The sequence below is a fragment of the Lacerta agilis genome, chromosome 2 (assembly GCF_009819535.1).
Source record: "Lacerta agilis isolate rLacAgi1 chromosome 2, rLacAgi1.pri, whole genome shotgun sequence".
Lineage (NCBI taxonomy): Eukaryota > Metazoa > Chordata > Lepidosauria > Squamata > Lacertidae > Lacerta > Lacerta agilis.
This window is the reverse complement of record NC_046313.1, coordinates 110895335-110923296: the sequence shown is the minus strand read 5'-3', so window position 1 is coordinate 110923296 and position 27962 is coordinate 110895335. Positions and strand designations below refer to the sequence as shown.

The following is a 27962-nucleotide window of genomic DNA, read 5'->3' as shown; positions in this document are numbered from 1 at the left end:
CATGCCACCCCGCCAGCCAAAAGGTCGACAATTCTGGGAAAACGGGGGGGGGGGGCGACCATGGCTTGCCCCCCCCTAGTTTTGATCCTGGGTACGCCCCTGATATGCGATGTGACGGTGGGTTTCGGGTGGCCCAATGCAAAAAGGGTGAGGATCCATGAGGATCTGCGTTTTTGAACCATGTTTTTGCGCCATTGCAGCCTCACGGAATAGTGGCAACGTGATTTTTTGGGGTGTTGCCTAGAGATTAATATTTGGTCTAGAGTATCATGGTGGTTTTATTTTGTTTCAATATAAAAATCATATGAATTCATGTGGATCCATGCCTCGGATCCATGTTTTTGTGGTGCTACAGCGCAGCAAAGTGTTGGATTCCCGTTTTTTATACTCCAGACTGTAGACGTGGCTTCTAGATGTGATTTGACACTAAATTTTTTGGAGTTATTTGTAAAAATGTGGAGGATCCATGAGGATCCGTCTAGATCCGCGTTTTACCCTTTTCCCATTTTACCCAAAACAAATTTAATTCACTCCTAGTTCCACCAGCGTTTATGGGAGGTACTTTCTGATGCAGTTCTCAGACGCTGTTGGAAATATTTCAAGGAAGCAGGGGAGAAAGGGCAGCCCCTCCCCTGAAAAATCTCTGCCCACCCACACCAGATCCCAGAGCTGAGCAGGGGGTCAAGATGTCCAATCCAGGAGGTGGGGGCGGGGCGGGCAGGGATCTCGGGCTGCTACAAAGCTCTGCCCTCCGGGAGGTGGATTTCCTTAAAGCGGAGGCTGCTGCTGCACGATGCCAAGGATTTCCTTCTTTTTATTTATTTATAAAAGTACGCACACATTGCCTTCTCAGGACAGTGTACCGCCATGCATATACCGTACTGTATAAGAAATGCAAAGCAAGGAGGAAACGAGCAAGAATAAATCACGTGGGCAATACAGTAAGCTCCGGAGTCATTTGCAGAAAAGCCCAGGAAGTGAGATCGGAGGAAGTGGCATTTAACTCTTAAATTGGCGCGTGGGAGCCATGGCTGCTGCTGCTGTAGGGAGTCCCGTCCAGGATCTCCGTAATGAATCCACTTGCTCCATCTGCCTGGATTACTTCAAGGATCCAGTGACCATCCCAGAGTGTGGGCACAACTTCTGCCGATCCTGCCTGATCCGGTGCTGGGGGGAATCGGAGGCAGAGGCTTCCTGCCCTCGATGCAGCAAAACAGTCCAGCAAAAGAATCTCATCCCCAACCGGCAGCTGGCAAACATTGTGGAATTAATCAAGAAGCTCAGCCTCCAAGCGGGGAAGGAGGAAAGAGAAAAAGGGAAAGTCTGCAAGGAGCACCGGAAGCCCCTGAAGCTCTTCTGCAAGGAGGATGAAGCCCCCATCTGTGTGGTGTGTGGCAAATCCAAGGAACATGAAAATCACAAGGTGATTCCTCTGGAGGAGGCTTACGAGGAGTACAAGGTAGGAAACCACTCGGGATCTTGAGCGGGGTAGGGAATAGTTTTGGATTTTCTTGGGTGGTTTTCTGTGGCTCACAGGTCTGGACAAGTCACAGGTAGGTAGCCGTGTTGGTCTGCCATAGTCAAAACAAAATAAAATAAAAAATTCCTTCCAGTAGCACCTTAGAGACCAACTAAGTTTGTTCTTGGTATGAGCTTTCGTGTGCATGCACACTTCTTCTGGACAAGGCATGGAATTAATTGTCTGGATCCAATTTTGCATGCTGGTTGTTCAGTGGAGCTTGCACCTGAGTAAGGATGGAATAGTACCCTTAAACACATAAATTGATTCCCTTCCCTTTAAGGATTTGAAATTTTATCAATGCACATTGCAGCACCTATAGTAAGCTTCTGAAGTCTTGGGACTTTCTCATTGTTGTTTTCTGCGCTGGTGCAACACTGCTACTCTTTGGGATAATAAAATGATAGCAGCGTTGATGCTAACAAGACTTGTCTCTGAGGGTGGGTGCATCGCATAGGAGCCATAAATTGCATGCTGCACTAAATCTACAAATCTTACCTGTGCTTCTTGCATTGCAGGGGTTGGACTAGATGACCCTTGAGTCCTTTCCAACTCCCAGGGCTGCATCTCCACTAGGGCAGTGTTTTTCAACCACTGTTCCGCGGCACACTAGTGTGCCACGAGATGTTGCCTGGTGTGCCGTGGGAAAAATTGAAAATACAAAAAGGCAAATACAATACTTGCTTTTTGTATGAGTGAGACATGGTAAGGGGCACCATTGTTTATGGTTACACTCAGGCAATGAAATGTATTGGGCCAGCCCTGGCAGCTTTCGTTTTTCTACATAGTCTATTGTTTATGTGGAAGATATAACCACTATGTTTTGTGACTTTGAATATTTTTGTTCGTTTGTATTTTTTATTTTACGCTAATATAAATAACAATAACAATGTTTTTGTTTTTTATTTATACCCCACCCAACTGGCTGGGTTTCCCCAGCCACTCTGGGTGACTCCCAACAGAATATTAAAAGCACATTAAAACTTCAAACATTAAAAAGTTCCCTAAACAAAACTTCTGGAGGGTAGCGAGGTTGCAAAGCCCGCTAAAAATGCCCACAACCTCAATAAATCTTTTATGGTTTTTATCCAAACTTTTGCAGTTTATCTATAATCATTTATTTAAAACATAAAAATGCAAGCATTAACTGTTGCATTATGAATTATGAATCTGAATTATGGTGCTGGAGGAGACTCTTGAGAGTCCCATAGACTGCAAGAAGAGCAAACCTATCCATTCTTAAATCAGCCCTGAGTGCTCACTAGAAGGACAGATCCTGAAGTTGAGGCTCCAGTACTTTGGCCACCTCATGAGAAGAGAAGACTCCCTGGAAAAGACCCTGATGTTGGGAAAGATGGAGGGCACAAGGAGAAGGGGATGACAGAGGATGAGATGGTTGGACAGTGTTCTCAAAGCTACTAACATGAGCTTGGCCATGGGGTCACGAAGAGTCGGACATGACTGAACGACTGAACAACAAAAAACTGTTGCATATTAAAAGTATTAGTAAAACAGAAGAGGGAGAGAAACTATTAAGAGCAGGGCCACCGCATACTAGAAGTCAGGGTAATAGTCAATTTATCTCTCCATCTCTTTCTGTCTAGGCTGAGTTTTTTCTTTCCTCTTTAGGGACTGATCAGCAGCCGCCTGCAGATCCTGAGGAGAGAGAGAGAGAAATTTCTGGCCTATCAAGCGGACCTGGAAAAGGAAAGCCAAGACCTCCTTGTAAGTATCACTATGATTATTAGGGAAGGAACAACTACTTGAAGAATCAAGTCAGTAGGGATGGGAAATCTGCCCATTTCAGCCTCTCCCTGTTTCTCATTTTTCCACATCATGACAAGGCTCTTGCTTTATGCTGTGTCCATAAACAAAATGGAAGGCAATAGAAATGTCAGTGGAGAGGGTAGAGAGAGTGTGTTCATCCCTTCAACCTCCCACCACCCTCCATTTTTTACTTTAATGCCTGAAGAAGAGACCTTCTTTAGCTAGGTGTTGGTTTTATGTCTCTGAAAAATCAAACGTGGCATCCCTGTGGTTGATTCTCTTGTCTCTCCTTCTGATGTTGTAAATACACATTCCAGACTGGGCTCCTCTTTTGCTATTTCTTCCTGCTTCCTGCAGAAATTGACAGAAACGGAGAGGCAGAAAACGGTGGAGAAGCTCGGGCAACTGCGCCAGTTCCTGGAGGAACAAGAAAAACACCTGCTGAATCAGATAGAGGACGTAGAGGAGCGGATTGCAAGGGAGAGGGATGAGCAGCTGGCCAGATTCTCCGGCGAACTCTCCTCTCTTGAAAGGAGCATCCAGGAGTTGGAGGAGAAGCGCCAGAAGCCAGCAAATGAACTCCTGCAGGTAAGATGGTGGCAGGAGCAGCACAAGGCTTCACTCCTGGCAAACTTTTATGTGCCTCATTCATCTATACAAGTAGTATGGGGCTCAGTATATGGAGGCTCTAGCCAGGAGAGCTGGGGTGATTTTCTCACCTGAATGCAGACTAGAAATTCTATTGTGGTGGATGGAACTGGATGTGGTTTTCTGCTCTTTGCAGAAAATAATTGCCTCCTAATGCCTTCTAACATGGCCATGCTGCCTTCATGGCCTGTGCTGGGCTTCCCAGAGGCTGGTTTGGCTGGTTTGGATCAAAGGAAAAATAAAATTAAGCAAACGAGAAGTGAGCCTTAGCATTAAGCGCAGTTTCTGCATTTAACACCCCAGGTTTTAGGCGTTGAGATTGTCCTTCCCTCTCGCCCCACCCTCTCTCACCCAGAGGCAGACAAGGGACAACCGCCATTGTTTTAGGGACTCTTGTGAGATGCCTAGAGTACAGAGATGTTCACAAAGGTCACCCAGCGCTACTAGTCATATGAAGTAACAAATCTTGCAGTACCTTTACGCTGGTATGTTGTCTTGACTCAACTAAGGCCTTGTCATCATATCTTTTTATCTTACCCCAGGGAGGAAAAAAACCCATTTCAGTCCTCAGGAACTTAAGACTGGGTAACTTAAGAACTTAACATTGGAAAAATGAAAACTGAGAGAAAGCGAAATTGGCTGATTCCCTACCCAAAATTTTGTCATGTATCAGGCAGACTGACATCCGAGGGCCAGGCTGTTCCTCCACTCCAGGGTCTGAGGGGGTCTTCCTAGTGTGGCCTGTGGTGTGCAATGAATTCCCTTCTCTTTTCCCCTCTAGGATGTGAGAAGCACCTTGCAGAGGTGAGTGGATCTGGCTCATTTCCATTAGTATCACTCCATGAGGCTGGGATGCAGGAACCTCAAACATGGCTTTCCAGGGGCTGCTGGGGGGAGATTGTAGGACTCACTCCCTGCAGCACCTCACAGGTAAAAGCAGGGCCCCCTCATTTGAACTTGTAGCACACCAATTCTCCTTGCAAGAATCAGGGCCAGAGTTCTGCCTTCTTCCCCCCCCCCCCCCATCACCTCATGCAGAGCTGGTGGTTGTTCTCTGCCTCCTGCATGTTAAATTCATTCATTGTTCTTTGAATAGACATCAGTGGGGACACTCAGAGGCCTGGGGTTGCTGTTCTGGCCTTGTGATGTCTGGCTGTGGAGTTAATAGTGAGGAAGAATCTTTCCCCTCTATGCCTGCCTGTCCCTCTAAGCTTTCTGCAATTCTTTCCCTCAATTCCATTTTTTTCATGTAGCTACTAGGAATTGTGGATTTGAACAGGCTAACAGTGTTTTTTCTTTTCACCAGGTATGAGAAAAGGGAGAATCAAGAGAATCCACTGGCTTTCTTTCCAGAGCTGAAGAAGAGGATCTCGGAATTTTGTGATATAAATATCCTTGTGGAGGATGTCATGGAACAATTTGAAGGTAATGAAAACTGCCTGCAAGGATTTTACACTGGGTGTTATATTAGTTCAGAACTGAACATGCCAGGCTCTTGTTGCGTTGAATTTCATTCCTGCTGCAGACAGGGTACCACCAGGATAGTTTCCTTCTTGGTGCTCCAGCCATCATTTCCTTTCCCCTGTGTATATTGTCACTCTGGATCTGGTAAAGAAAGCCTGAAACATCGAGCAAAGTCGGGATTTTTTCCTCCAGTGTGCATCTGTTTACAATTATATGGAACCTCCTTTTCCTTTTGGTTCCCTGTCTACACAATCTGGGGTTGTCCTTTTGGAGATTCTCCTGCTCTGAATGGAGTCAAAGGGCATTGAGAAGCCCCCAGTTCCCCCTCTGCCTCCTGCTCAGGCTTGTTTCTCAGCAGTGGAGCCAAGGCCTGAGCCGTCTCCTCCTCAGACGTCCCCCTGCAGCTGCAATATCTAGTGCTTCAAGCATCAAGATCTGAGAGTTCCCACATTGAGGATGGAATCAGGAGCACATGAGCATCAAAGGGCACAATTATGCTTGTTAACAATCTGAAAGATTTGTAGAAGGTTTGTGAGGAAGGGCTTTCTTTTGTATGAGATCTCTCTCAATCCTTCCTGATCAACCTTCGTTTCTCCTTATGTTTCACAATTTTGGCTTTAATAATTTTTCCCACCACTTTGGGGCGGATGTTAAGGCTGCCTCCATCTCCAATCTGCATCCTTTTACAGGATTCCTATTGTGCTGCCTCCTCTCCAGCCCTCCACTCCAGACACCAATTGTAGTGACAAAACTCAGAGAATATCAGGATTTATGCTTAATATTTTTATTCTGATGTTTGTAAGTTTGCTTTACGATTACGGAGTTTTAAAGCTTTCGTGGTTTTCATAGATTCTTCCTATGATTTTCTTGTTTATAATTGTTTTTTCTACTTCTTAATCTTTTTCTTGAATTTGAAGATGCTACGTTATGAAATGTTACTTTTGTATGGAGATTTATTTCAGGTGGAACGGTGTTGCCCTTACACTATATCTTTTTGCTTCCTCAGATGCTCTGTTATTCAAAGAACAGCTTCAGGAAGGTAAATTTCATGGGGAGAACAATTTCACAGGAGGGAAGGGGACTGATATTTCATTGGTCTGTTCTGCAGACTTTGGGACCCCCATCAATGGCGTAACTCTGTGCAGCAGTCCTCTAGTGGTGTTTGGGTTCTTTGTATGTCTCATGAATGAACTGGAGGAGGGTTTGAAGGTATGGATTGGGGGCATAGCTGTTCCCTGTGAAGAACCTGCACATCAATCTGGGACTAATGGAAGAGTTCCATTCCTGCCTGTCATTTCACTGGTTTTCCACGTGATTTTTTACTTTTATTTTTATCTACCGTTATGTCATAAAATTTATATATCACTTGATTGTGTGGGGGGGGGGACTTCAAAGACTTACAGTACCTTTCAAGAGTCTTAGAGGACTCATACGTCTTATGAGATCGACCCCATTTTATGAAGGAGGACTTCCCATTGCATAAGACCCTTTATATTCTGGCGTATAAGACTACTTTTTAATCCAGGAAAATCTTCTCAAAAGTCGGGGGTCGTCTTATACGCCGGGTGGAGAATCTGCGGTCGAGTATATCTCAAACACTATATTTTAACTGGAAAAGTTGGGGGTCGTCTTATACGCCGGAAAATACGGTACATTTTAAAGCTCTGCCAGTTCTTCCTCTGGAATTTGGTTTGTCATCATTCTTGAAAATTCCAGCTTCAGTAGCTATTTCCCACCTGTTTATACTTGGGGCAGATCTTAACCTTCCTTCAGCTCTCCTTTGGATCCTTTTAAAAGAGGGAAATGGCACTTCCGGCCTTCCAGTCATCCAGTATAGATCTCTATTTCATTCATGAATTCAAATTGATTTTATTTTGCGATTTTCTACTATGGAGCACCATTTCTGGTTTTCACATAGAAGCTTTAAATAGTAGAGTTGTAAAGGTTTCCGAGGGTCATCTAGTTCATCATGTTAGTGTCTTTCATTTCTTAGTCATACTGTTTCTTGTTTGCAGTTATTTGTTCTCTGATTTAATCTTCTGCTTGAAATAAGGAAACAACAGATGCTAGGTTATGATGTAATACTTTCGTAACAAGATTAAACATTATATCTTTTTGCTTCCTCAGATGATCCATTACTCATAAATCTTCAGAGAGGTAAGTTTCACATGGAGGCCTAAATTCACAGAAGGGGTTGGGGCTGGTCTTTCATGGGGTCTGTGCTGCAGAGTTAAGAACTTGACTCTGGCCCTGCTGTTTGGATTTTCCCTATGTATAACAAAGGCAGAGAGGCTGGGATTGAATGTGCTGGCTGGGTGGGGAGAGGATGTGAAGAGGGCTTCCCCCCCAAAGAAACTGCCCAGATGTATAAGACTAAGCTCTCTTCTTGCCTAGAGATAGTTTGTTTGCTTTATGTGACCAAAGCACTTCGCAGCTATGTCAGACCAAGAGTCCATCTCATCCAAAATCCCCTTTCCAGCAGGAGCCAAACTGATGCCACCAGGAAGCCCCTAAGCAGGACAGGAAGGCAGTGTCTCTCTCCAGTTTCTGGCTTCCATCACCCGAGAATCAGAGGCAGCCTTGTCAATAGCCTCCACCTAGCAAATTTAGCCCACAAGGAGATCTGTTTTGCTGGCCAGATCCAGCACTGTCTGCACCCCCGGTCTTATTAAGGAGGGCTTCATCTTGTGGAAGTTTAAAAAGCAGTTCCAAGAAGACAGGTGCTAATGGCTGATTTGGTAGGGAGAAATCTGTAGTCTGAAATGGCTTACCAAGGTCAGGTCAGTTGGTCTTAGTGGGAAGGGGCCAGAAAGAAACAGCCCACCCTAAACATCCTTCTGCTTCCAGAGCAACTTTGGGAAGAGACGCTTCACTGTGGAGGCACAGTGCTGTCTTTTTTTTTTTTTTTGCCTCATATTTTTAAAAAGAAAAACACCTTCCTGCCGTGGAGATTGTGAGTGGGAGCTGTGCACATAATGGTATTAGCTCTAGTTCAATAGGTACCCCACCGTAGCCAACTTTTCCTCAATGTCCTGCACAGCTTGTTTCAAGGTCTTTAAATATACAAATGCAGGTGCGATTTCAGGACAATGAATCAGCTTTACAATGAAAACTGCAAAAGACAAAACATTATTTAAAGAGCGTTTAGCATGCACCAGGAAAGCAAATTTTCATGTTAGTGGTACAAGGCTTCTACGAAAAGTTTCACAATGCAAGGGTATCTGCTAGGTTGCCCAACATTGTTTTCCTCATTGAAACGTTACCCTTGAAGCAACTTTAGTCCTACCTCTGGACTGTTAACAACTGCAATTGGCCTTACAGGAAAAAGCAAGGGGTGAGATGGCTTAAAAACAGCTATATCATGTATAAGAATCCAATGTCTCTATTCAGACCAGGTCTCTCCATGGTTTTAAGTTTGGTAATAAGTTGCAATTCACCCCTCCCCACCCTCTCACTATATAAAAGGATCTGGTGACTTCTGTTTCAGTGTATCTGAAGAAGTGTGCATGCACACGAAAGCTCATCCCAATAACAAACTTAGTTGGTCTCTAAGGTGCTACTGGAAGGAATTTTTTTTTATTTTGTTTCGACTATGGCAGACCAACACGGCTACCTACCTGTAACTTATTCTTATTATTTATTGAATTTATATACTGCCCTACACCCAAGGGTATCGGGTGTAGGGCAGTATATATTAAAATACATATTTTAAATGTATTTTAATGTTTGGTGGAAGCCGCCCAGAGTGGCTGGGGAGACCCAGCCAGATGGGCGGGGTACAAATAATAAATTATTATTATTATTATTATTATTATTATTATTATTATTATTATTATTATTTATTATTATCATCATCATCATCGGGGGGTTTCGCAGAATAAAATAAAGATATAAAACCACAAAATACATAATAACAATAAAAACAACAACCCAATAGCCTGACAACAAAACAAAACAAAAAAACATTTTAAAAGGGCATAGGAAAGGCTTCCTCAACCTCGGCCCTCCAGATGTTTTGAGGCTACAATTCCCATCATTCCTGACCACTGGTCCTGCTAGCAAGGGATCATGGAAGTTGTAGGCCAAAAACACCTGGAGGGCCGAGGTTGAAGAAGCCTGGCATAGGATAATGTTTCCTGGGTGATTTTGCTTCTTGGAAGATACCTGGATTGAAAGGAGGGGAACAATAAAAATGCATTGACTATAAAAAGAACAAAACTGATTCAAAATCCAAAAGGAATGTATTTATTCTGATGAGAGTCTGGAAGACTCCTAATCTTAGATGCGAGGCAAAGAACTCCCCCCTTTTTATAGAGGAAATCTGGTACCTGTGGTGTTTTTTAGATCAGGATATCTGTCTCTAACTCTCGGCTGATCCTGCCTCTCTCCTCTTTCCCTCATCCTCCCCCCCCACCCAACAGCAAATGTCACTCTGGATCCAGACACAGCCCATCCCAACCTCATCCTATCTGAGGATCGGAAAAGCGTGAGATATGGAGACAAAGAGCAAGACCTGCCCGATAATCCTGAGAGATTCAACAGCCGTACTTCTGTGTTGGGACATGAAGGATTCACGGCAGGCTGCCATTTCTGGGAAGTCACTGTGGAAAGTGAGGGAAAGTGGGTCTATTGGACTGTGGGGGTCACTAGGAAATCTGCAGAGAGGAAGGGTGACTTTGCCTTAAGTTCTGACGGAGGGATCTGGGCTGTGGGGAAGTCGGGAGGTGAGTACATGGCTTTTGACCCCCCTGATTACCTTCCTCTGTCCCTGTTTTGGGAGCCCAAGAGGATCCGGGTGACTCTGGACTATGAAGGGGAGGAGGTGTCTTTTTCTGATGCTGACTCCGGAACCGAACTCTACACGTTCTCAGGAGCCCCATTCTCTGGAGATACCATCCTCCCTTTCTTTCACCTGTCAGGAGATAAAACCCACTTCAGGATCTCCTGAGGAGATGGAATCCGCCTCACAGGCCCAGCAAGAGTTTCTCTCTGGACCAGAATGACTCAAGACTAAAACAACAACAGTATTTGCCTCTCAAGGGCACTTTGGGAAGGATTCATTCCAGTCGAAATGAGCAGAAATAACAAAATAGTCAATAAATTGTGGTTGTGGTTGTGTGTTTTTCTTTTCCCTTTCCCTTTCCAGAATTTATTCTGCAGGTGAGATCTTAAGGAAACAGTAACACTTGACCAGTCTGAATAAATAATCTTTTTCTCAAAAAGGTTCAGCCTCCATCACCTTCAGTCCTGGTTTCATTTCTCCACCTTCCTCTCCTCCCAAGACCTTCCGAAGCTATTCAAACGCACACATTACTGAATTAATAGATTTCTAGAAATTAACCCCTTCATCCACATCAGGCAGGAAAGCTCCTTGCTCCGGAGAACTCAGATAGGAAGAAAACACAAATAACTTGAATAGGGCACAAACTTCAACCCCCCCACCCTTGCAAATACAGCTTTTTCTATCTCGAAACTTACTTGTTGAATTCAGTGGATCTTCAGTCTAATGTTCTCCCAGCTGAAATAATTCAGCTTCTCAAGGGGAACAAGTGCAACCCGACCATCTGTGAAATGTGGTTCAGAAGGGGCAGGAGGGGATGCCAGTTACCTGCTCCACAAGAAAATGACAAGGGTTACATATTCAGGGCTTACCTCCAAGTATACTTGCATTGCATTGGGCTTTCTGAGATGAATGAACTGTTCCTAAAGATTACATTTTCTGTGTTCTCCCAAGGAGAATGTCTTGCCACAGTGCAAAGATCAGTGACCGCAGTGTGGTGTGTATCTTTGCAAGGAAGGAGGGCAGAGCCATAACCAAAAAGTGCTCGCTGTGCCTCTGACCAGACCTGTCATGAGCTGCCCTACCCACTGCCCCCCCCATCCGCAATGGGAAGGAGACACCAATGTCTGCCCCAGTGTGGTGTAGTGGTTAAGAGTGGTAGACTCGTAATCTGGTGAACTGGGTTCACGTCTCCGCTCCTCCACATGCAGCTGCTGGGTGACCTTGGGCTAGTCACACTTCTTTGAAGTCTCTCAGCCCCACTCACCTCACAGAGTGTTTGTTGTGGGGGAGGAAAGGAAAGGAGAATGTTAGGCGCTTTGAGACTCCTTCGGGTAGTGATAAAGCGGGATATCAAATCCAAACTCTTCTTCTTCTTCTTCCCTTATTGAGTTTGAGCCGCAGAGAATGCAACTTGCAGCTCTCTCACTTTTGCCAAGCGTGTACAGTGGTACCTTGGTTCTCAAACAACTTGGTTTGCGAACTTTTTTCGGAAGCTGAACATGCTGTTTAGAATGTTATGCTTCCGTTTTGAGTGCCACACTTCCATTTTGAGTGTTACGCTGAGGTCAATCTATTTATTTATTTATTTTGCGTTTTTGTTTTTGCGGGTTTTTTGTTTGTTTTTGTGACTGTGTGGAACCCAGTTCAAGTACTGATTGATTGTGTGACTGCAGTACATTGTTTATTGCTTTCGTTTTATGGATCAATGGTCTCGTTAGATAGTAAAATTCATGTTAAATTGCTGTTTTAGGGGTTATTTTTAAAAGCCTGGAATGGATTAATCCATTTTGCATTACTTTCTATGGGAAAGCGCGCCTTGGTTTTGGAACGGACTTCCGGAACAGATTAAGTTTGAGAACCAAGGTACCACTGTATTCAGCTGTGTTTTCTGAGAGCGGGAAAGGGAAGACTCTGGGTGACATGGGTGGTGAGTTAGGGATCTTGATTGTTGTAACAGTGAAGAAGTGTGCATGCACACGAAAGCTCATACCAAGAACAAACTCAGCTGGTCTCTAAGGTGCTACTGGAAAGAATTTTCTATTTTGTTTTGAGTGGGAAAGAAATCTTGGGGTCAAGATGGATAGCTCAGTGAAGATGCCAAGACTGTGCAGCAGCTGTGAAAAGAGAATGCCATCTGAGGGATCATCAGGAAATGAAGTGAGCGTAAAAGTACCAATAAATGCCACCTTTCAATTTATGGTGCAAACTGCATTTGTAATATTGCATCCAGGGGAGTACACTGGGCCCATAACCCAGAGGTTGCTGTATCAATAACCTCCCTCTGCTAGGCAGATGCTGCCTTTTGCTTCTGCCTCAAATACCCAGAAACAGAAAAGATGTCCTTTTCCACTGGTGGCAAAGATGTATTTTGCCAAACATTTCTAAAGGTCAGCAGGACTCTCACCCTCTAGTCATGTGACAATCTCTCCAGCAGGGCTAATTCATCAATAGTATAAATACATATTTTAAAACCTCATTTGGGTGTAGGGGAACTTGCATGTTCCTTGCCACTTTCCTAAAGCTTTCCACCTCCAGATAGAAACGGTTCTCATCAGCTACACCAGGGGTGTAGAGACATTTGAGGTTCCCAACCTTGTGACCTGGGTTCAAGTTCCGGCTGGTGGTGAATTCGTTCCTCTGTGTTTTGCCTTTCTGAGAGGGAAGGATGGCACAGCCAGGCAGACATTTTATGCTGTAGAGTCCCCAGTCAGTGGGATTTTGGCCCATGTGAACAAAGCACAACAGATCAGCATCCCACCATCCCAGGCTCAAAGGAGAGCTTCCTTTTTTTCCAAAGTTTTCCACATAGCAAGGGGAGCGTCCCTTGGGGTAATGTCCATCAAAGGGAGTGAATGGACTATGCAAAAGGAACATGGCCCGTAAAGCTTTGCCAAAGCCCGGGATCGAACCAGGGACCTTTAGATCTTCAGTCTAACGCTCTCCCAGCTGAGCTACTTTGGCTGCCCAGGGCAAAAGCAAGCACCATTCTAATTTCTCCCAGAAACAAGACTCCCAAGTTGCAAGATGAGGTGGCTGGATCTTTTCCTCAGTGGCCAGGCACCCTGGCACCAAAACCTTTGGATAGCTGTGCTTCCCCCATCTCTCCAAGGGGCGAAAAAGAGGGGAAGACATGCACGAACCCAGATCACAGGACTGGCGACTTCATATGATACCCCATCACTACTCGCACAGCTAGTGAGGAGGTAATTTTCTTTCCAAAGAAGAAGTACTGCGTTGTTTGCTGGACACAGAACAGTTGGTTGTCATTAATGTGTGCTGCTGTCTTGCAGGGCGCCAATGGAAGCCTAGATGAGCCCTTGAATTTAGATAACAGGCCCATCAAGAAGTGGAACGGCAACACCCTGGTCCAGACCTGGCTGGTCTAGTGATTTGGCAAGTCTCACCACACTGGCGGGGGACAGATTTCCAAACAGGGAGCATAAAAACATAAGGTGAACCCTCCTGGATCAGGCAAATGACCCACTGCCTTGTCGTGGCGAAGGGGCTTGAAAAGACCATAAAGAAGGCTGATTGTCAAAGAATTGATGCTTTTGAATTATGGTGCTGGAGGAGACTCTTGAGAGTCCCATGGACTGCAAAAAGATCAAACATATTATCCATCCTTAAAGAAATCAGCCCTGAGTGCACACTGGAAGGGCAGATCCTGAAGTTGAGGCTCCAATACTTTGGCCACCTCATGAGAAGAGAAGACTCCCTGGAAAAGACCCTGATGTTGGGGAAGATGGAGGGCACAAGGAGAAGGGGACGATAGAGGATGAGATGGTTGGACGGTGTTCTTGAAGCGAGTGGCATGAGTTTGGCCAAACTGCGGGAGGTAGTAGAGGATAGGGGTGCCTGGCGTGCTCTGGTCCATGGGGTCACGAAGAGTCGGACACGACTGAACGACTGAACACTAGCATCCTTTTCTCACAATGGTCTACTAGCCTTTGATAGTCCACCCTGAATTTGTCTAATCCTTCTTTAAAGCTATCCAGTTCAGTGGCCATCACTGCTTCCTGTGGGAATGAGTTCCATTGTTTTAAATGTGGTGCATGAAGAAATGCTTTTTTTCTTGCCCTTAATCTTTCGAAATTCAGCTTCACTGCATGCTCACGAGTTCTAGGGTTATGAGGAAAGAACTTTTCTCCCTCCACTTTCTCCATGCCGCGCATAATTTTACAATCTAGCATGCCACCTCTCTGACTGGCCTCTTCTCTGCGTTGTAAAGTCCCCAAATGCTGCAAGGGAAAGTGTTTCCTTCCCCCCCCCCCCCACTTCCCCTCATGAAGGTGATGCTCTTGCAGAAAGGTTTTCTCTTGTGGCTACACCTGACATGGGTTTCTATTGAAAATGTGCTCAGGCATATTTCTGTGCAGCCTTCTTAGCGCAGTAGGCAGCGCGTCAGTCTCATAATCTGAAGGTCCTGAGTTCGAGCCTCAGAGAAGGCAGCTTGCAGATCTCTTTATTTTTGCAAAGGGTGTGTGCCTCCTCTGTTTTCTGAGAGAGAGCTCCAAGTGTTTTATCTTGTGAATTCAAGGAGAGGAGTGATGCTTTGGGTGGGAGAGGATGTGTGTTGGTGTCTCAGATAAGCCCGTGTGCTTGGACAGAGCAAAACTGTCTTTAAAAATAATGAACGAAGCCCATTGAGTGAAGGAATGAAAAGTCTGGGAGGTGGTGGTAGTTTCATCTGTCCCTGATGGTCTAGTGGTCAGGATTTGGCGCTTTCACCGCCACGGCCCGGGTTCAATTCCCGGTCAGGGAATCCTTTTGCCAAGAAGAAGGAGCACTAGCCTGACTCTGGCTCCTTTTCAATGGGTCACAGAATCATCGAATTGTAGAGTTGGAAGGTAGCCCAAGGGTCATCTACTCCAACCCCCTGCAATGCACATTGGGTCACACTGAGTGAAAGAAGAAACCTGTCTGCAGACACCTCCATCCTGTCGTACTACCTGGTGGTTTAGTGGTTAGGATTTGGCACTCTCGTCACCACCCCAAACTGGGTTTGATTCCCAGTCGGAGGATCCTTTCTTTTTTTTAGTTTAAATATTTTTTATCAGTTACAGTATTTAAAACAAAGAAATAGCACTAACTAAAATCCTCAACCCATTCTCAACTTTCCACAAATCACCTTACCTGTTTATCAGCATCCTGAATCATTTTTAAACCTTGTATCGGGGAATCTGCGTTTGGGTGCAGGCAAAGATGCCCAACTGGGAAAGCAGAAAGGGAGCACTCCTTCAAGCTGGGTTTGATGCAAAGATGCCTCGACTTGCACACCTACAGTCCTCTGCTCTACCAGCCGAGCTATCAAAGGGCACTGAGATATGGGCAAGCTGGCATGGGGGAGCCTTTGCCCTTGGGTTTCTGTAGTGTAGCGGCTATCACATTTGCCTAACATGCAAAAGGTCCCCGGATCGAAACCGGGCAGAAACATGCCCTTTTATTTTCCAACAGCCAGACTGAAAACAAAACCCCAGCCAATGAAATGAACAAGAAATCAGTTGTGTATGCAGGGGCGGAGCGAGGGGGTGGAGGGGGCGGTCTGCCCAGGGGACTGCCCTGGGGGGGTGACACTCGCTGGCCCGCCCCTCGCCTCCATGCCGCGGCTCCGCCCAGGGAGCCCAGCGGCGAAAAAAGCCCTGAAAGGGGGGAAAAAGAAAAGAAAAGCAGGAGCCGCAGCATGGAGGCGAGGGACGGGCCAGCGAGGAGGGGTGTCACGTCAGCAACAAGCGGCCCTCCTCGCTGGCCCGCCCCTCACCTCTGCGCCACGGTTCTGCAGCCAAGCACCGAAAAATTCCTTAAAAGGGGTGGGGGGAGGAAACCAGCCGGCGGCAGAGCAAACAAGCGGCTGCTTTCCTTTCGTAGCACCCGTGTGTCATGCGTCATGATGCACGCCGCCCCCCCGGGGGGTGCCTTCGGGTTTGGCGCCCCACGTGCCGCGGATGCTTCCTCCGCCACTGTGTGTATGAATCACTGTTTGTGATCGATATGTACTGCAGATAAAGAAAAATGCATGCAAAAAAGAGATATGGACCAAGAAAGCTTCTATACCAGGGAAAGTTAGAAAATTAAGAGAGGAAGAAAATACAATTCATAACAGTTTTAACAAATTTCAATTGCCCTTCGAGTAATTGAGCAATTTGCACACACATAACCCCCGCTATAGAGCCACAATTCTCAGAGTCCCCTGGGAAGAGGAATAAACTGTTAAACCCAGTGCTTTTTTTCCTAAAAAAATGTTTAGAGGTACTCTCATTTTCCTACTCATATTGAAATACTGCCCCTCAATGAGGCGAAACTTAGATTCACAAAATATTTAGGGGTATGCGTACCCCTGTGTCCCTTCCAGAAAAGAAACATTGGTTAAACCACTCTGCAAATTGTAGCTCTGTGAGTCCCCGAAGAACTGTCTGCACCCTTAGCACAGGGGCGAAACTAGGCCAAAAACTATACCAAAAACCCAGTTTGGTATGTATATATATATATATATATATATATATATATATATATATATACACACACACACACACACACACACACATACACACACACACACACACACACACACACCATGTGCCCTCTGGAGGCTTCAGTGGGGGGAAAAACAAAAACAAAAAAGCCAACCTCCCCCTAGTTACAGCTCTGTTTAGCAAGCCACAGTTTCCAGGGTTCTTTGAGGGAAGCCATGACTGTTTAAAATGGTATGTTACTGCTTTAAATGTATAGTGCAGATGGAGGCCCAGGAAATGAAGTTAGCAGCCTCCCATAATGCCTCTGCACTTATACGGTAATTCACAAGGGCCTTTTTCTTCTGCGGAAGCAGCAGGCATAGGTCTCATTGACCTGACTCCTCACTGCTGACAAAGCAGAAGCAGCATACCCTCCAACATTTCTCTGATGGAAATAGGGACGTCCTATTCCATAATGATAATTTTACTATTTATACCCAACACATCTGACTGGGTTGCCCCAGCCAGTCTGGGCAGCTTCCAACATAAATAAAAACACAATAAAACATTAAACTTTTTTTTTTTTTAACTTCCCTATACAGGATTGCCTTCAGACTGCTCGGGGGTTGGATAACTCCATACCCTCCAACATTTCTCCAGTGAAATTAGGAACATCCTAAGGAAAACCAGGACATTCTGGGATCAAATCAGAAACTGGGATGGCTTCTCTAAATCGGGGACATCCCTGGAAAATAGGAAAGAGTTGGAGGGTCTGAAGCAGTACTGGCTCATCATTTCTCACAGACAAGTTAAAAGCACCTGCTGGTGGTGAGAGGCTATTTCAGATGGCTCAATGTCATTTTCCCAGCTCTGCCCGCCTGTCTTATGAACGCCTCCATCCACAAAACCTCAGGCGAAAGGAGGCCGAGGAAAGCTGCCCAGGTCTCTGTGGCGCAATGGGTTAGCGCGTCTGGCTGTTAACCAGAAGGATGGTGGTTCGAGCCCACCCAGGGACGGCTGCGGGCAGGATTCATAGACGAGGTGGCCGAGTGGTGAAGGCGATGGACTGCTAATCCATTGTGCTCTGCACGCGTGGGTTCGAATCCCACCCTTGTCGGCCCTTTTCCCCATGGGATGCAGGATTTCCGGATGGAATATAAGAATAATAATAATTTATTATTTGTACCCCGCCCATCTGGCTGGGTCTCCCCAGCCACTCTGGGCGGCTTCCACCAAACATTTAAAATACATTTTAAAATATCACAGTTTAAAAACTTCCCTAAACAGGGCTGCCTTCAGGAATTTTCTGAATGTCAGGTAGTTGTTTATTCCCTTGACTTCTGATGGGAGGGCGTTCCACAGGGCGGGCGCCACTACCGAGAAGGCCCTCTGCCTGGTTCCCTGTAGTGGAAACTTTTACTTAGCTCTGCTGTCTTGACCCCTGGAAAAGGTAAGAGTCAGAATAAAGTGTAGAACTTGAAGACAGGTTCTACAAGATTGGCAATCTCACAAAATGCCTCTATACCATTGGCACGCTAAATGGGGATCTTTTTGTGGAGTTGCTCCAATGAGGCACAGCAGAGGCTAAGGACTTGGCCTCTTGAAGGAAAGACTTCTCTGCTGGCCGCCTTCCCCAGAACCATCACTGCCTGGAGAGAAGGCAGTAAGCTCTAAGTCTGTTGCTGGAAGAGAACAAGAGGACTGCAGAATCTGGAATTGTTTAACACAAAGCATTCCAGCCAGTAGCAGGAAGCAAATGCCTCTCACCGTTTTCTTTTGAGTGATGTCTAACGGAAAAGCAAAATGCCATTGGCACCTAGCAGAGGGTGGTTTCGATCCATCGACCTCTGGGTTATGGGCCCAGCATGCTCCCACTGCGCCACTCTGCTGGATGGGGCATGAAAGTGGCCTGGGGCTTTTCATCTATTCAGCTCCAGCAGAGAAACTTCAGGTCAAGGGAGGCTGGCAGTAGTGGTGGGGAACCACTCAGCTCTCTGCGGCACAATCTGTTAGCATGTCTGGCTCTTAACCAGAAATAAGGTTGTCTAATCCTACCGGGGTCAGGGGTTGGCATGGTGAAGGCGATGAGGAGCTAATCCATTGTTCCTTGCACATGTGAATTTGAATCTCGCCTTCATCAACACTTCCCCCGCTGGGTGGAGGATCTGCAGCATCGACTCGGCTAGCTATGCTGTCTTTGCTACTTGGGAGGTAAAAGGCAGAGGAAGGCATCATCCTCTAAGGAGTGCATTTCCTGCTGTCAAAGGCAAAGCGATCTGCTCCGGTACCTGGAGCGGCGCGCGTCCGAGGGGGTGTGACGTGCCACCCCCGGGGGAGTGTGGTGAGCGTCCTGGGGGGTGCGCGGTGAGCGGTGCACGCTCCGGGAGGTGCCGCCGATTTGGGGTTGGCATTTTGTCACCCCTCCTTTGGAATGGCACCTGGGGTGGACTGCCCCTCTGCCCCTGCCTCGAAACACCCCTGCCTTCTGCTGCCACCGCTGCCACAGTAGCAGTGATGGTTTCAGCCCACTCTTTGGTGCTGCTGGTCTTCCCTCACCCTTGGGAAGAAATGGCAGGGGCTGTCCTATGGGGTCTCCTGGGCTCTGCACCTTCCCAGCATGATTGAGAGTAATACCCCACCCCCCCCCCACCCCCAGTGACAGCCTTTGATTCCCTCTTCAACTGTTGGGTAAAGATTTCCACTTTGTTCCTGATTTAGATCTTTATTCCCTGCTTGTTTCTGATTTAGACCTTCACTCACCTCCCAACCTCCTTTCCTGGCAGCTGAGGCACCATTTTGTGGTTTGCCTCAAGTGCTGAAATGTATCGGACTGGTCCTAATGCTTCTACATCACTGGCTGGTGGGAGTGGGGCTGGTCACCATGCCACCATTTTGTGGTTCTGTCTCTTTTTCTGCTCTTTTAGATGGGGCAGCCATTTTGTGTTGTGCCCTGTTGCCGCAGCAACCATCTTGCAACTGGCGCCCACAATACTTTCTCCAAATTCCGAATAGGACAACCAGCTCAGAAAAGTTGGCCTAATCACCCTGTTCTACCTAAATAGCTCCCTCAGGTCCCCACCTGTATTGTCTTCCGCTGCTCAGGTGTATATTTACAATAAACTGAGCCAGTGATTAAATAAACTATTTCTCTGCACAGAGCAGCAATTTGGCTCTCTGGCCAGGACCTGCCCTGATGACATAGCAAAAGGATTCCCTGACAGGAAATGGATTGAGAAGACTAGTTTAAAAAAAAAACCAAAAAACTTGCTACTTGAAAAGGGCTTTGGTGGAATATCTTTCCTGGTTTGATTGGAATTTTTTTTGTTTTGAATCCTGCAATCAGTGGCCTTCCCCACACTGGCTGGAGGCTCAGGTGTGGGGAACTTGCCAGCAGGGGCGTTCTTAGCCCCTTGGCTGCCCGGGGCGGAAAGCCCAAGGGCACCCCCGGGGGCGGGGCATCGCGGTGCGTGTGTGCGTCTTAACGTCATGACGCACGCAATGCCCTGCCCTGCCCCTGGGGGTGCTGGGCGGTGGCACCCTTTCGTGCCGCGGCTCCTTGTGCCTGCGCGAGCAGCCACTGCACGAAGGGGTGCTGGGCAGTGGATTCGGGAGTCTCTGTGGGCTGCAAAGACTCCCGAATCCGCCACCCAGGCTCCCTTGGCGGAGTGCAAGTCGGGGCAGGGAGAGGGACGGGCCAACGAGGAGGGGGTGTCCCTCCTCGCTGGCCCGCCCCTCTCCATGCCCCGCCTCCGCAAGCCAGCCAGCAGCGGAGCTCGGCAAAGAGCCAAGGGGTGGGCCAGCGAGGGGGGTGACACCCCTCCTGGCTGGCCGCTCCTGCGGCTTCACCCTGGCAGTGCCGAAAATAGCCTTAAAATTTTTAAAAAAATTTAATTTTTTTTAAAAAAAAAGTCCAGGGGGCGGGGCCGCCACCCGAAGTGTCACCCTCAGCAGGGGCACTTCCCAAGGCCCCCCCCCGCCCCCTCTTGCTATGCCCCTGCTTGCCAGGCTCCTTGTCTGACCTGAAGTCTGTTTGTGGGGAGCCTTGCCTACCCACCCTGCTCTGTTCCTTAAACTCTCTCTGCTTTTCTCCATCCCACCTGTGAAGTCACAGGTAGAAAGGAGAAGCGAGGGGAGACTCACAGAATCTTTTGCACGTGTCCCCACCCCTCCTCTCCCCACCTCTAACACTAAAGATAGAAAGGGGGAATCAAGGAAGGTCTTTACAAGCCTCCTTGCTCCTCCCCTTTCCCTCTCCAACATCAAGTGATTGGCAGGTGGGCTGCCCCACCCATTTGTCAATGATGACCTGGGGGTGGGGCCAGATAAAGATTCCCCAGAATCAAGAAAAGGATTTCCCTTTCCTACTGCAGGGTTTTGCCACTGGTGCAGCAGATGGGGGATTTTACCCACCCAGAGGAGCGGCCTTGCCAGAAGAAAGGGTCAGGCCATCCCCAGATCACCTCACCAGTTGGGGCATTTTGCAGCTGTGGTGATTTTCTCCCAAATTCTTGCTGTGCATCCCTTATTGCCTGTTTGCTTTGCTTTGCCAAGCTTTGCTCCCCGTTTTGTTCCCCTCAGTTGGTCGAGGCTTCCATTGTCTAAAAGAAATCTCCTTGCTTCTCAGAGCTTCCATAATTTTGCTCATCAACCACGCTGGCACCTTCTAAGACTCAGTGGCACTTTCCCCATCTGTGGTACACAGTGCAGCTGAGCTATTTTAGCCCAAAGTTGTTGAGCTTTTTTAAAATTTATGTTGTTGAGGGTTTTTTTTTAGGATTTTACCCTAGGGAATAAACTGCCACAGGGGCCGGATTCAACCGACTGGTGGGCTGGATTAGGCACCCCGAAATGGACTTTGGAAATGCCTGATTTAGGGACAGGGTAGGAAAACCCTATGGGGCTGCTCTGCACTATTTGTGGGAAGCACTGGAAATAAACTAAACCTTGGTCTGATCTAGCAAGATGATTCTTACATTCTTACAGAAGACATCTTTCCCCGCAACAAGAAACACAACAATCCTGCAGAACCTACAGTTAATATTTATTCATCCAATTCTCCTGTGGCCATCTAGAACGCTCAACAATATTATCTCTAATGCATAGTTAAAGGAAATGAAAGATTCTTAAAAAGACACGGCTTCAGCTTGGCTTCCTTTCCACGTGCAGCTTCTGATGTCGAAGAAGGCCGCTTCGCCGCGTGAAACATTTCTGGCACTCGGAGCATTCGTAGGGCTTCACCCCCGTGTGGGTTCTCTCGTGCTGAATGAGGTACGACCTGCGGCTGAAGGTCTGCCCACAGTCCGAGCACTCGTAGGGCTTCTCCCCTGTGTGGATTCTCTCGTGTTCTGTAAGGACCGAGCTGTAGCTGAAGCTCTTCCCACACTCCGAGCACGTATATGGTTTCTCTCCTGTGTGCATGCGCTGGTGTATGAGGAGGTGGGATTGCCTGCTGAAGGTCCTCCCGCACTCCGAACATATATGCTGGTTCGCTCTTGCCTGGATTTCCCGGGGCTGAGGACCATCATAAGGCTGAGGGAACCTTTTCCCAAAGTCCGACCAGATGGAGGGTTTCCCTCCCATGCGTTTCCTCTCAGGCATATTGAGGTGCAGCCTCAACTTGAGGCTCTTGCCCCATTCCGAGGATTTGTATGCCTTTTCTGCCGTCGGCAGTCTCTGCTTCTTGAGGACGTCAGAGCTCGGGAACAAGTTCTTCCTGCCATCCACACCCGCCTTCTTTCTTTTACGCTGGAGCAGTCCGTCCTGGAAGGCCCTCTTGTGTGAGCCTGTGTGAGCAGCACCCTCATGGAGAAAGGATAGTTCTGCTGTCTTCCAAGGATGGTTTTCTATGTGATTTTCTTGAACCTGCAAACCTCTGGGCATCAGTTTCATTTCAGGATCCTGGAGACTTTTCCCTTTGATGTTTTCCCATGATGCTGTGGGGACATCTCCTTTCATGGGTCCTTCTGGCAGAAGAGTCTCTTCATCCTTGGGCTCCTCTTTCACCTTCACTTGCCAGTCAACAGCTGGAAGAAAACAAGACAACTGTTAAATCGGTCACACCAAGGACACAAAGTGGAGTAAAGAACTGATCTATGCATCATAATTAACAGGACAAGTTGACCACTCGTTTAAACAAGAACATAGAATTCAACAAAAATCACAAGCAATCTTATACATTCCATCAGGGATGTCAGCTAATTCCATCTAAAATGGAAAAGGGAGTGGAAGTTCCTGCAATCTGGATATTCATCTGAGGCCAGGGACAAAAATTGTGCAGACAAATATGAGTGGTATTCACTATGATCACTGCTATTTTTTATACAGAAAAAGAGGTGTCGGAACTCATCATTAATGTCTCCTTGTTCTCTTATAATGGCAATGGCACCCAACTGAGGTGTCAGAACTGAGTTCCATCTGAAAAAAGCCCTGACTATAATACATATAGGGAGGTAAATACAGTGGTACCTCGGGTTAAGAATCTAATTCGTTCTGGAGGTCCGTTCTTAACCTGAAACTGTTCTTAACCTGAAGCACCACTTTAGCTAATGGGGCCTCCTGCTGCCACTGCGCCGCCAGAGCATGATTTCTGTTCTTATCCTGAAGCAAAGTTATTAACCTGAAGCATTATTTCTGGGTTAGCAGAGTATGTAACCTGAAGCGTATGTAACCTGAGGTACCACTGTATGGAAGAAAGCCTTCTTGCAAATATTTGGATCCCAAAACATTTAGGGTAGGCTTCCTCAACCTTGGCGCTCCAGATGTTTTGAGACTACAATCCCAATCATCCCTGACCACTGGTCCTGCTAGCTAGTGGAGGGCCGAGTTTGAGGAAGCCTGATTTAGTTGACACCTTGAAGTGGGCCTGGAAAATAACTGGCAACCAGTGTAGCTGTTTTAAGACTTTGTTAGGAAGAAAAGTGTTTAAAAACAGGATTCCACATCAACAACTCTGAAGTGGTATAGCCTTCAGAGGCGGGAGGCGGGAATCTTGACCTCATACCCTATGTCGGTTTCCAAATCGGGAGTGTGGACTTTAGGTGCACTCTGAACTTCACATAGGAGGAATGTGGAGCCCCTGCTACACCGCAAGCACCTTGGAAGCTCAGTAAATACTTGCCTGGGACAATGGTCTCTCCATTGCCTTCTTCTACAGCCTCCATGGAAAGCTTCAATGTGACAGTCTCTGACAGATCCAGCCCACATGGTGTCTGAAATGACGGCCAGTGAATAATATATTTTCATTTTTTTTATTTACTTATTTCACATGCTGCTTGATTTTGTTCTCTCTGTGTTTTTAAGCAAAAAACCTCAAAGCATTTTACCAAAAACAAAAAGGAACAATAAAATTATTAGTAAAAACAATTAAAATGTTCAAAAAATGAAAAACCAGCAATAAACTTGAAACACATACGCTTTCTCAGATATCTGGGAAGGCCTGTCTAAACAAAAATGTTTCTAGCAGGTGCAGAAAATAATAAAATGAAGGTGTCTGCTGGAGAACAATAGTTCCAATGCGTAGGTGCCACCACACTAAAAGTCTGATTTTCACACACACACACAATCACAAAAATTCAGATTGTATCGCTTTTTTGTTAAGGGCTAATTTCTGAGAAAGTTGTGACCCTCAGGATGAAACAGTTTGCTCACCTGCTCTTTGTGCTTCTCAGACCACTTCAACCTCCGGAGGAAATCCTCTGCCAGAGCCACCGCCTGCTTGCCGGTCTCTGGCCCGCGTTCCTTGACCCAGCTCTGCATTTCCTCCGGGAGGATCATCAGGAACTGCTCCAGGATCACCATCTCCAGGATCTGCTCCTTGGTGTGTCTCTCCGGCTCCAGCCACTGACAGCAAAGTTCCCGGAGATGTCCAAGTGCCTCTTGGGGCCCCTCAGCCTCCCAATAGGAGAACCGCCGGAAACGCAAGCGCTGGGCCTCCAAGCCAGCTGGAATGTCCCCCTCTGCTAGGTTCCCAGAAAGATCCTGGCTCCGGTCAACCTCATGGGATTCTCCATTAACACCCGGCAACGTTTGGACCCTCCACTCTTCATGAGTCCACCATTTGGCGTCTGCAAATCCTTTTATGGAATATTTAAAATCCTTAGGGATTTTCCCCAAGTGAGGCTGTGGTGGCAGCGGATTTTCCCATCCGGGCCAAGCGGTGGCCACATCCTTTGGGAACTTACACCGCAGAGCTTCCCAGCACTGTTGCAGCCCTCCATCTGGCTCCTGCTTAATTTTATGTGTGGCTGCTTCCCCAGAAAGCTCTCCATTGGTCTCCACCTGGATGATGTGAAGGTCCCTCTGCAGGAACTCCCCTGGTCTGAACTCTGCTGGATCCTCCTTTTCTGTTTTTACTCCAGGCATGCTTCCTTGCTTTGCACATGAATCTGGAAAACATCCAGCGCAATGTCAGTAAGTGTGCAATTTATTAAAAAAACAAACCCGCTTTCTCGATTTTAGATTCTAATTTCCCCAATCTAAAATTCCTTTCTGCATGATTTGTTCTTTAATTTCTGCAAATTCCTCTTTATATGCATATCCCCACCACCACCATTTCCCCCAAGATTTTTGCAAAGCAGTCACAAAAATATGCATTACTCTGTACAGTTTACCCCAGTACATACAATTTTGTACACATTATCTGGCTGCAGAACAGCATTGAAATTTAGGATAAATGTGATTTTTCTTTGGGGGGAGGTGTTTTTCAGTTCCCTTTCTTTCTTTCTTTCTGCTAATTAAGTAGGTTCCCCTTTAAATGTGAACAGAACTGATTCCCCACCCCACCCCAAGATCTGACTCAGAGATGAGAAACCTGTGGCCTTCAGATGTTGCTGGACTACAGCTCCCATCATCCCCGGCTTATAAATATTTCAAATAAACATTTTATATATATATAGCTAGCTACAAGGGCAAAACTGTTTGGGGGTATAAAATCATTGTTTTATTCCAAATGACGCACAGGAATATTCTGCTTTTCCAAATAACCAGGAAACACACTGGCTTCTTTCTTCCAAATGGTCATTTGAATACAAATAGGCAGAGAAACATGCAAGACCAAAAGAAGATCAGTTGCTTTCACTGTTCAGTTTTTAGGGACCATCACCAAATGGACAATATACACCCCTTGCTGTTATAAGATAGATAAACACATTATCCTTCTGAGCAGCTGCTGGAGATTTGCAGGATTGATTTGCTAAAAATATTTACACCAGTTGTTACTATTTGCAGAGTTTTTTTTTAGGAACATCAGAAAAACCCTGTTTGGTCAGGTCCTCCAGTCCAACATCTCTTGCAGTGGCGAACCAGATCCTCCAATGCGAAACCAACAAGCAGGATCCTAGCGCAACAATGCTGTCCCCCCTTCTGGTTCCCCATAAAGTGGCATTCAGAGACCCATTGCTTCAGATCCTGGACATAATTTTCAATGGAAGGTTTCCCTGCTTGCAGCACTGTTGCTTCCCTCTCTCCAGCTATTTCTGCTTCTCCTGCTCTTCCCCTGGATCCAGGCCTTGCCTTAAACTCACCCTCTCCTGGCAGTCTTTGCATCACAGCTGCTGGTGATGTCTTGGGGGCCCCCCAGATCTTCATAAGGCGTGCACCCCAAAAGCCAGTCTCCCAAGAAAGGAGAAGGGACACAAAGCGGCTGCCTTCTTCACATCTGCCCTTCTCAAATTCATGCGCCTCTCTGCCAAGCAGAACTCGATACATTTAACCCTTTCCTTGTATTTCATTTAGTTGTTGGTTTTTGGAAAAGGCAACTTGCGTGTTACGTATAAAAGTGGACAGGTTAAAAGCAGAAGGACACCAGGGGAGCCTGCTGGATCAGGCCAACGGCCCATCTAGGCCAGCATCCTGTTCTCAGAAGGTCCGTCCAGATCATGGGTGTAGTCAAGGCGGGATGGCAGGGAGGGGCAGCTGCCCGCACCCCTAAATCAGTAAAAATCAATAAAAAATACATAGCAAACTGAGGTTCTGCCCCCCTAACAAAAGGCCTGCCTTCCCTAACACCCATGATCCAGATCTCTGTGGAAACCCCCTAAGCAGGATCCCAGCACAAGAGCCTTCTCCCCTATGGTTCTTAGTAACTGGTATTCAGAAACATTTACTGCCTCGGACTGTGCATAGCCATCATGACTAGTAGCCAGTCTTGGCTTCTGTTCATTTGTCTAATCCTCTTTTCAAGCCACCACAGTTGGTGGTTGTCATGGCCTCCTGTGGCAGGGAGTTCCAGTTTAACTAGGCACTGCTTGAAGTATTTTCTTCCCTGGATAAGCTTCAAGTTCTAGTGTTACGAGAGAGGGAGGGAAACTTTTCTCTATCGACTTTCTGCTTGCCAGATTCATGCAGGCAGGTTTCTCACATACATGGGCAGCTGCTATATTATTCCAAGTCTGCCCATTGGTCCATCTAGCTTAGTATTGTCTACACTGACTGGCAGCAGCTCCCCAAGTTTTGGGATCTCCCTCAGTCCTTGCTGGAGGTGTGGGGGATTGAACCTGAGACATTCTACATGCAAAGCCACTGAGCTGCAGCCCATCTCCAGTCCAGATACCGCAACTTGGTCCATTTAGGGCTCCATATACACAAATAACATAACATTTCACCTGGGTTAGTCACAAGCTGGCAGCCCGTGCAGTTACCTATATCAAATCAGGCATTGTATGTGCCTGCCAGAACACCCCCCTTTGCCGCCTAACTGCTGCTTTTGAAGAAGACTAAGGGGCAGCCCCACACAGAGCTTGTAAGTAAGCTCTTTGGAGGTGGCCCCGATAGATGTGCTGCAACCTGCAGAATTCCATCTTGCGGCAATGTGGAAACAGGCCTTCTTCAAGACTGGCACCTGCTCTTTGCAATGATATCCCCTCTGCAATGCAGGTGCAAAGGCTATACAGCCAGGACCACTGCAGACTTGTCTTTGAGCTTGTTTCCTCCCTTCTCCCTCCCAGTTCTTCTTCCTCGTGTGCCGTGCCAAGTACTGATTTTTGCAAGTTGCTCTTGAAGAGCCTTTATGTTGCCAAAATAAATGCTGTAAACAAATAATACAACAGGCAGAACACCAGCACACTCGACACAAATAAAACGCATTAAAAAAAACAACAGGCACTATTCACCCCCTGAAGAAACAGGCAACCCCCTCCCAAACCAAGCAACTTCCCCCACCCAACCCTGTTTATTACTGATTATTTTTTAAAGCAAAATACAAAAGCGCAGAGGGGCAGGAGGCTTTGGTAGGAACCAGGTGTGTGTGTGTGTGTGTGGACTCCATGTTAGGGCTCTTAACTATTACACCACACTGGGTTCAAGTTGCATCCACTGCAATGCAATACAGGCAAGC

General features: G+C 46.7%; 2 protein-coding genes and 7 non-coding genes across 9 annotated transcripts; 6 read left to right on the top strand and 3 right to left on the bottom strand.

Moving 5' to 3' along the window:
• The first annotated feature begins 948 nt into the window (after nucleotides 1-948).
• Nucleotides 949-10513, top strand: LOC117042839 (zinc finger protein RFP-like). The gene is made up of 8 exons (XM_033142497.1): nucleotides 949-1459; nucleotides 3149-3244; nucleotides 3644-3874; nucleotides 4716-4738; nucleotides 5241-5359; nucleotides 6405-6437; nucleotides 7526-7555; nucleotides 9820-10513. Exons 1-8 carry the CDS (start codon nucleotides 1028-1030, stop codon nucleotides 10344-10346), a joined length of 1491 nt encoding a protein of 496 aa, XP_032998388.1. The 5' UTR covers nucleotides 949-1027; the 3' UTR covers nucleotides 10347-10513.
• A 2556-nt stretch (nucleotides 10514-13069) lies between these two features.
• Nucleotides 13070-13142, bottom strand: TRNAF-GAA. The gene has a single exon. It is a non-coding gene; the product is annotated as a tRNA-Phe (tRNA).
• A 1414-nt stretch (nucleotides 13143-14556) lies between these two features.
• TRNAM-CAU lies at nucleotides 14557-14629 on the top strand. The gene has a single exon. It is a non-coding gene; the product is annotated as a tRNA-Met (tRNA).
• A 242-nt stretch (nucleotides 14630-14871) lies between these two features.
• Nucleotides 14872-14943, top strand: TRNAE-UUC. Its single transcript has one exon. It is a non-coding gene; the product is annotated as a tRNA-Glu (tRNA).
• A 598-nt stretch (nucleotides 14944-15541) lies between these two features.
• TRNAV-AAC lies at nucleotides 15542-15614 on the top strand. The gene has a single exon. It is a non-coding gene; the product is annotated as a tRNA-Val (tRNA).
• A 1958-nt stretch (nucleotides 15615-17572) lies between these two features.
• Nucleotides 17573-17646, top strand: TRNAN-GUU. The gene has a single exon. It is a non-coding gene; the product is annotated as a tRNA-Asn (tRNA).
• Nucleotides 17647-17665: 19 nt separating this feature from the next.
• TRNAS-GCU lies at nucleotides 17666-17747 on the top strand. The gene has a single exon. It is a non-coding gene; the product is annotated as a tRNA-Ser (tRNA).
• A 700-nt stretch (nucleotides 17748-18447) lies between these two features.
• Nucleotides 18448-18519, bottom strand: TRNAM-CAU. Its single transcript has one exon. It is a non-coding gene; the product is annotated as a tRNA-Met (tRNA).
• Nucleotides 18520-21655: 3136 nt separating this feature from the next.
• Nucleotides 21656-26325, bottom strand: LOC117042681 (zinc finger protein 397-like). The gene is made up of 4 exons (XM_033142277.1): nucleotides 26152-26325; nucleotides 24278-25014; nucleotides 23748-23838; nucleotides 21656-22653 (listed from the first exon to the last, which is right to left on the bottom strand). The coding sequence occupies exons 1-4, from the start codon at nucleotides 26213-26215 to the stop codon at nucleotides 21770-21772; spliced, it is 1776 nt and encodes a 591-aa protein (XP_032998168.1). The 5' UTR covers nucleotides 26216-26325; the 3' UTR covers nucleotides 21656-21769.
• Between the last annotated feature and the right edge of the window lie 1637 nt (nucleotides 26326-27962).

Coding starts and splice junctions, on each gene's coding strand:
- LOC117042839 (XM_033142497.1), top strand. CDS start 1,028: ATGGCTGCTGCTGCTGTAGGGAGTCCCGTCCAGGATCTCCGTAATGAA. Junction 6,438..7,525: donor CAAAGAACAGCTTCAGGAAG/GTAAATTTCATG, acceptor TTGCTTCCTCAG/ATGATCCATTACTCATAAAT. Junction 7,556..9,819: donor ACTCATAAATCTTCAGAGAG/GTAAGTTTCACA, acceptor CCCACCCAACAG/CAAATGTCACTCTGGATCCA.
- LOC117042681 (XM_033142277.1), bottom strand. CDS start 26,215: ATGAAGATCTGGGGGGCCCCCAAGACATCACCAGCAGCTGTGATGCAA. Junction 25,015..26,151: donor GCAAAGACTGCCAGGAGAGG/GTGAGTTTAAGG, acceptor GATGTTTTCCAG/ATTCATGTGCAAAGCAAGGA. Junction 23,839..24,277: donor CTGAGAAGCACAAAGAGCAG/GTGAGCAAACTG, acceptor CCGTCATTTCAG/ACACCATGTGGGCTGGATCT.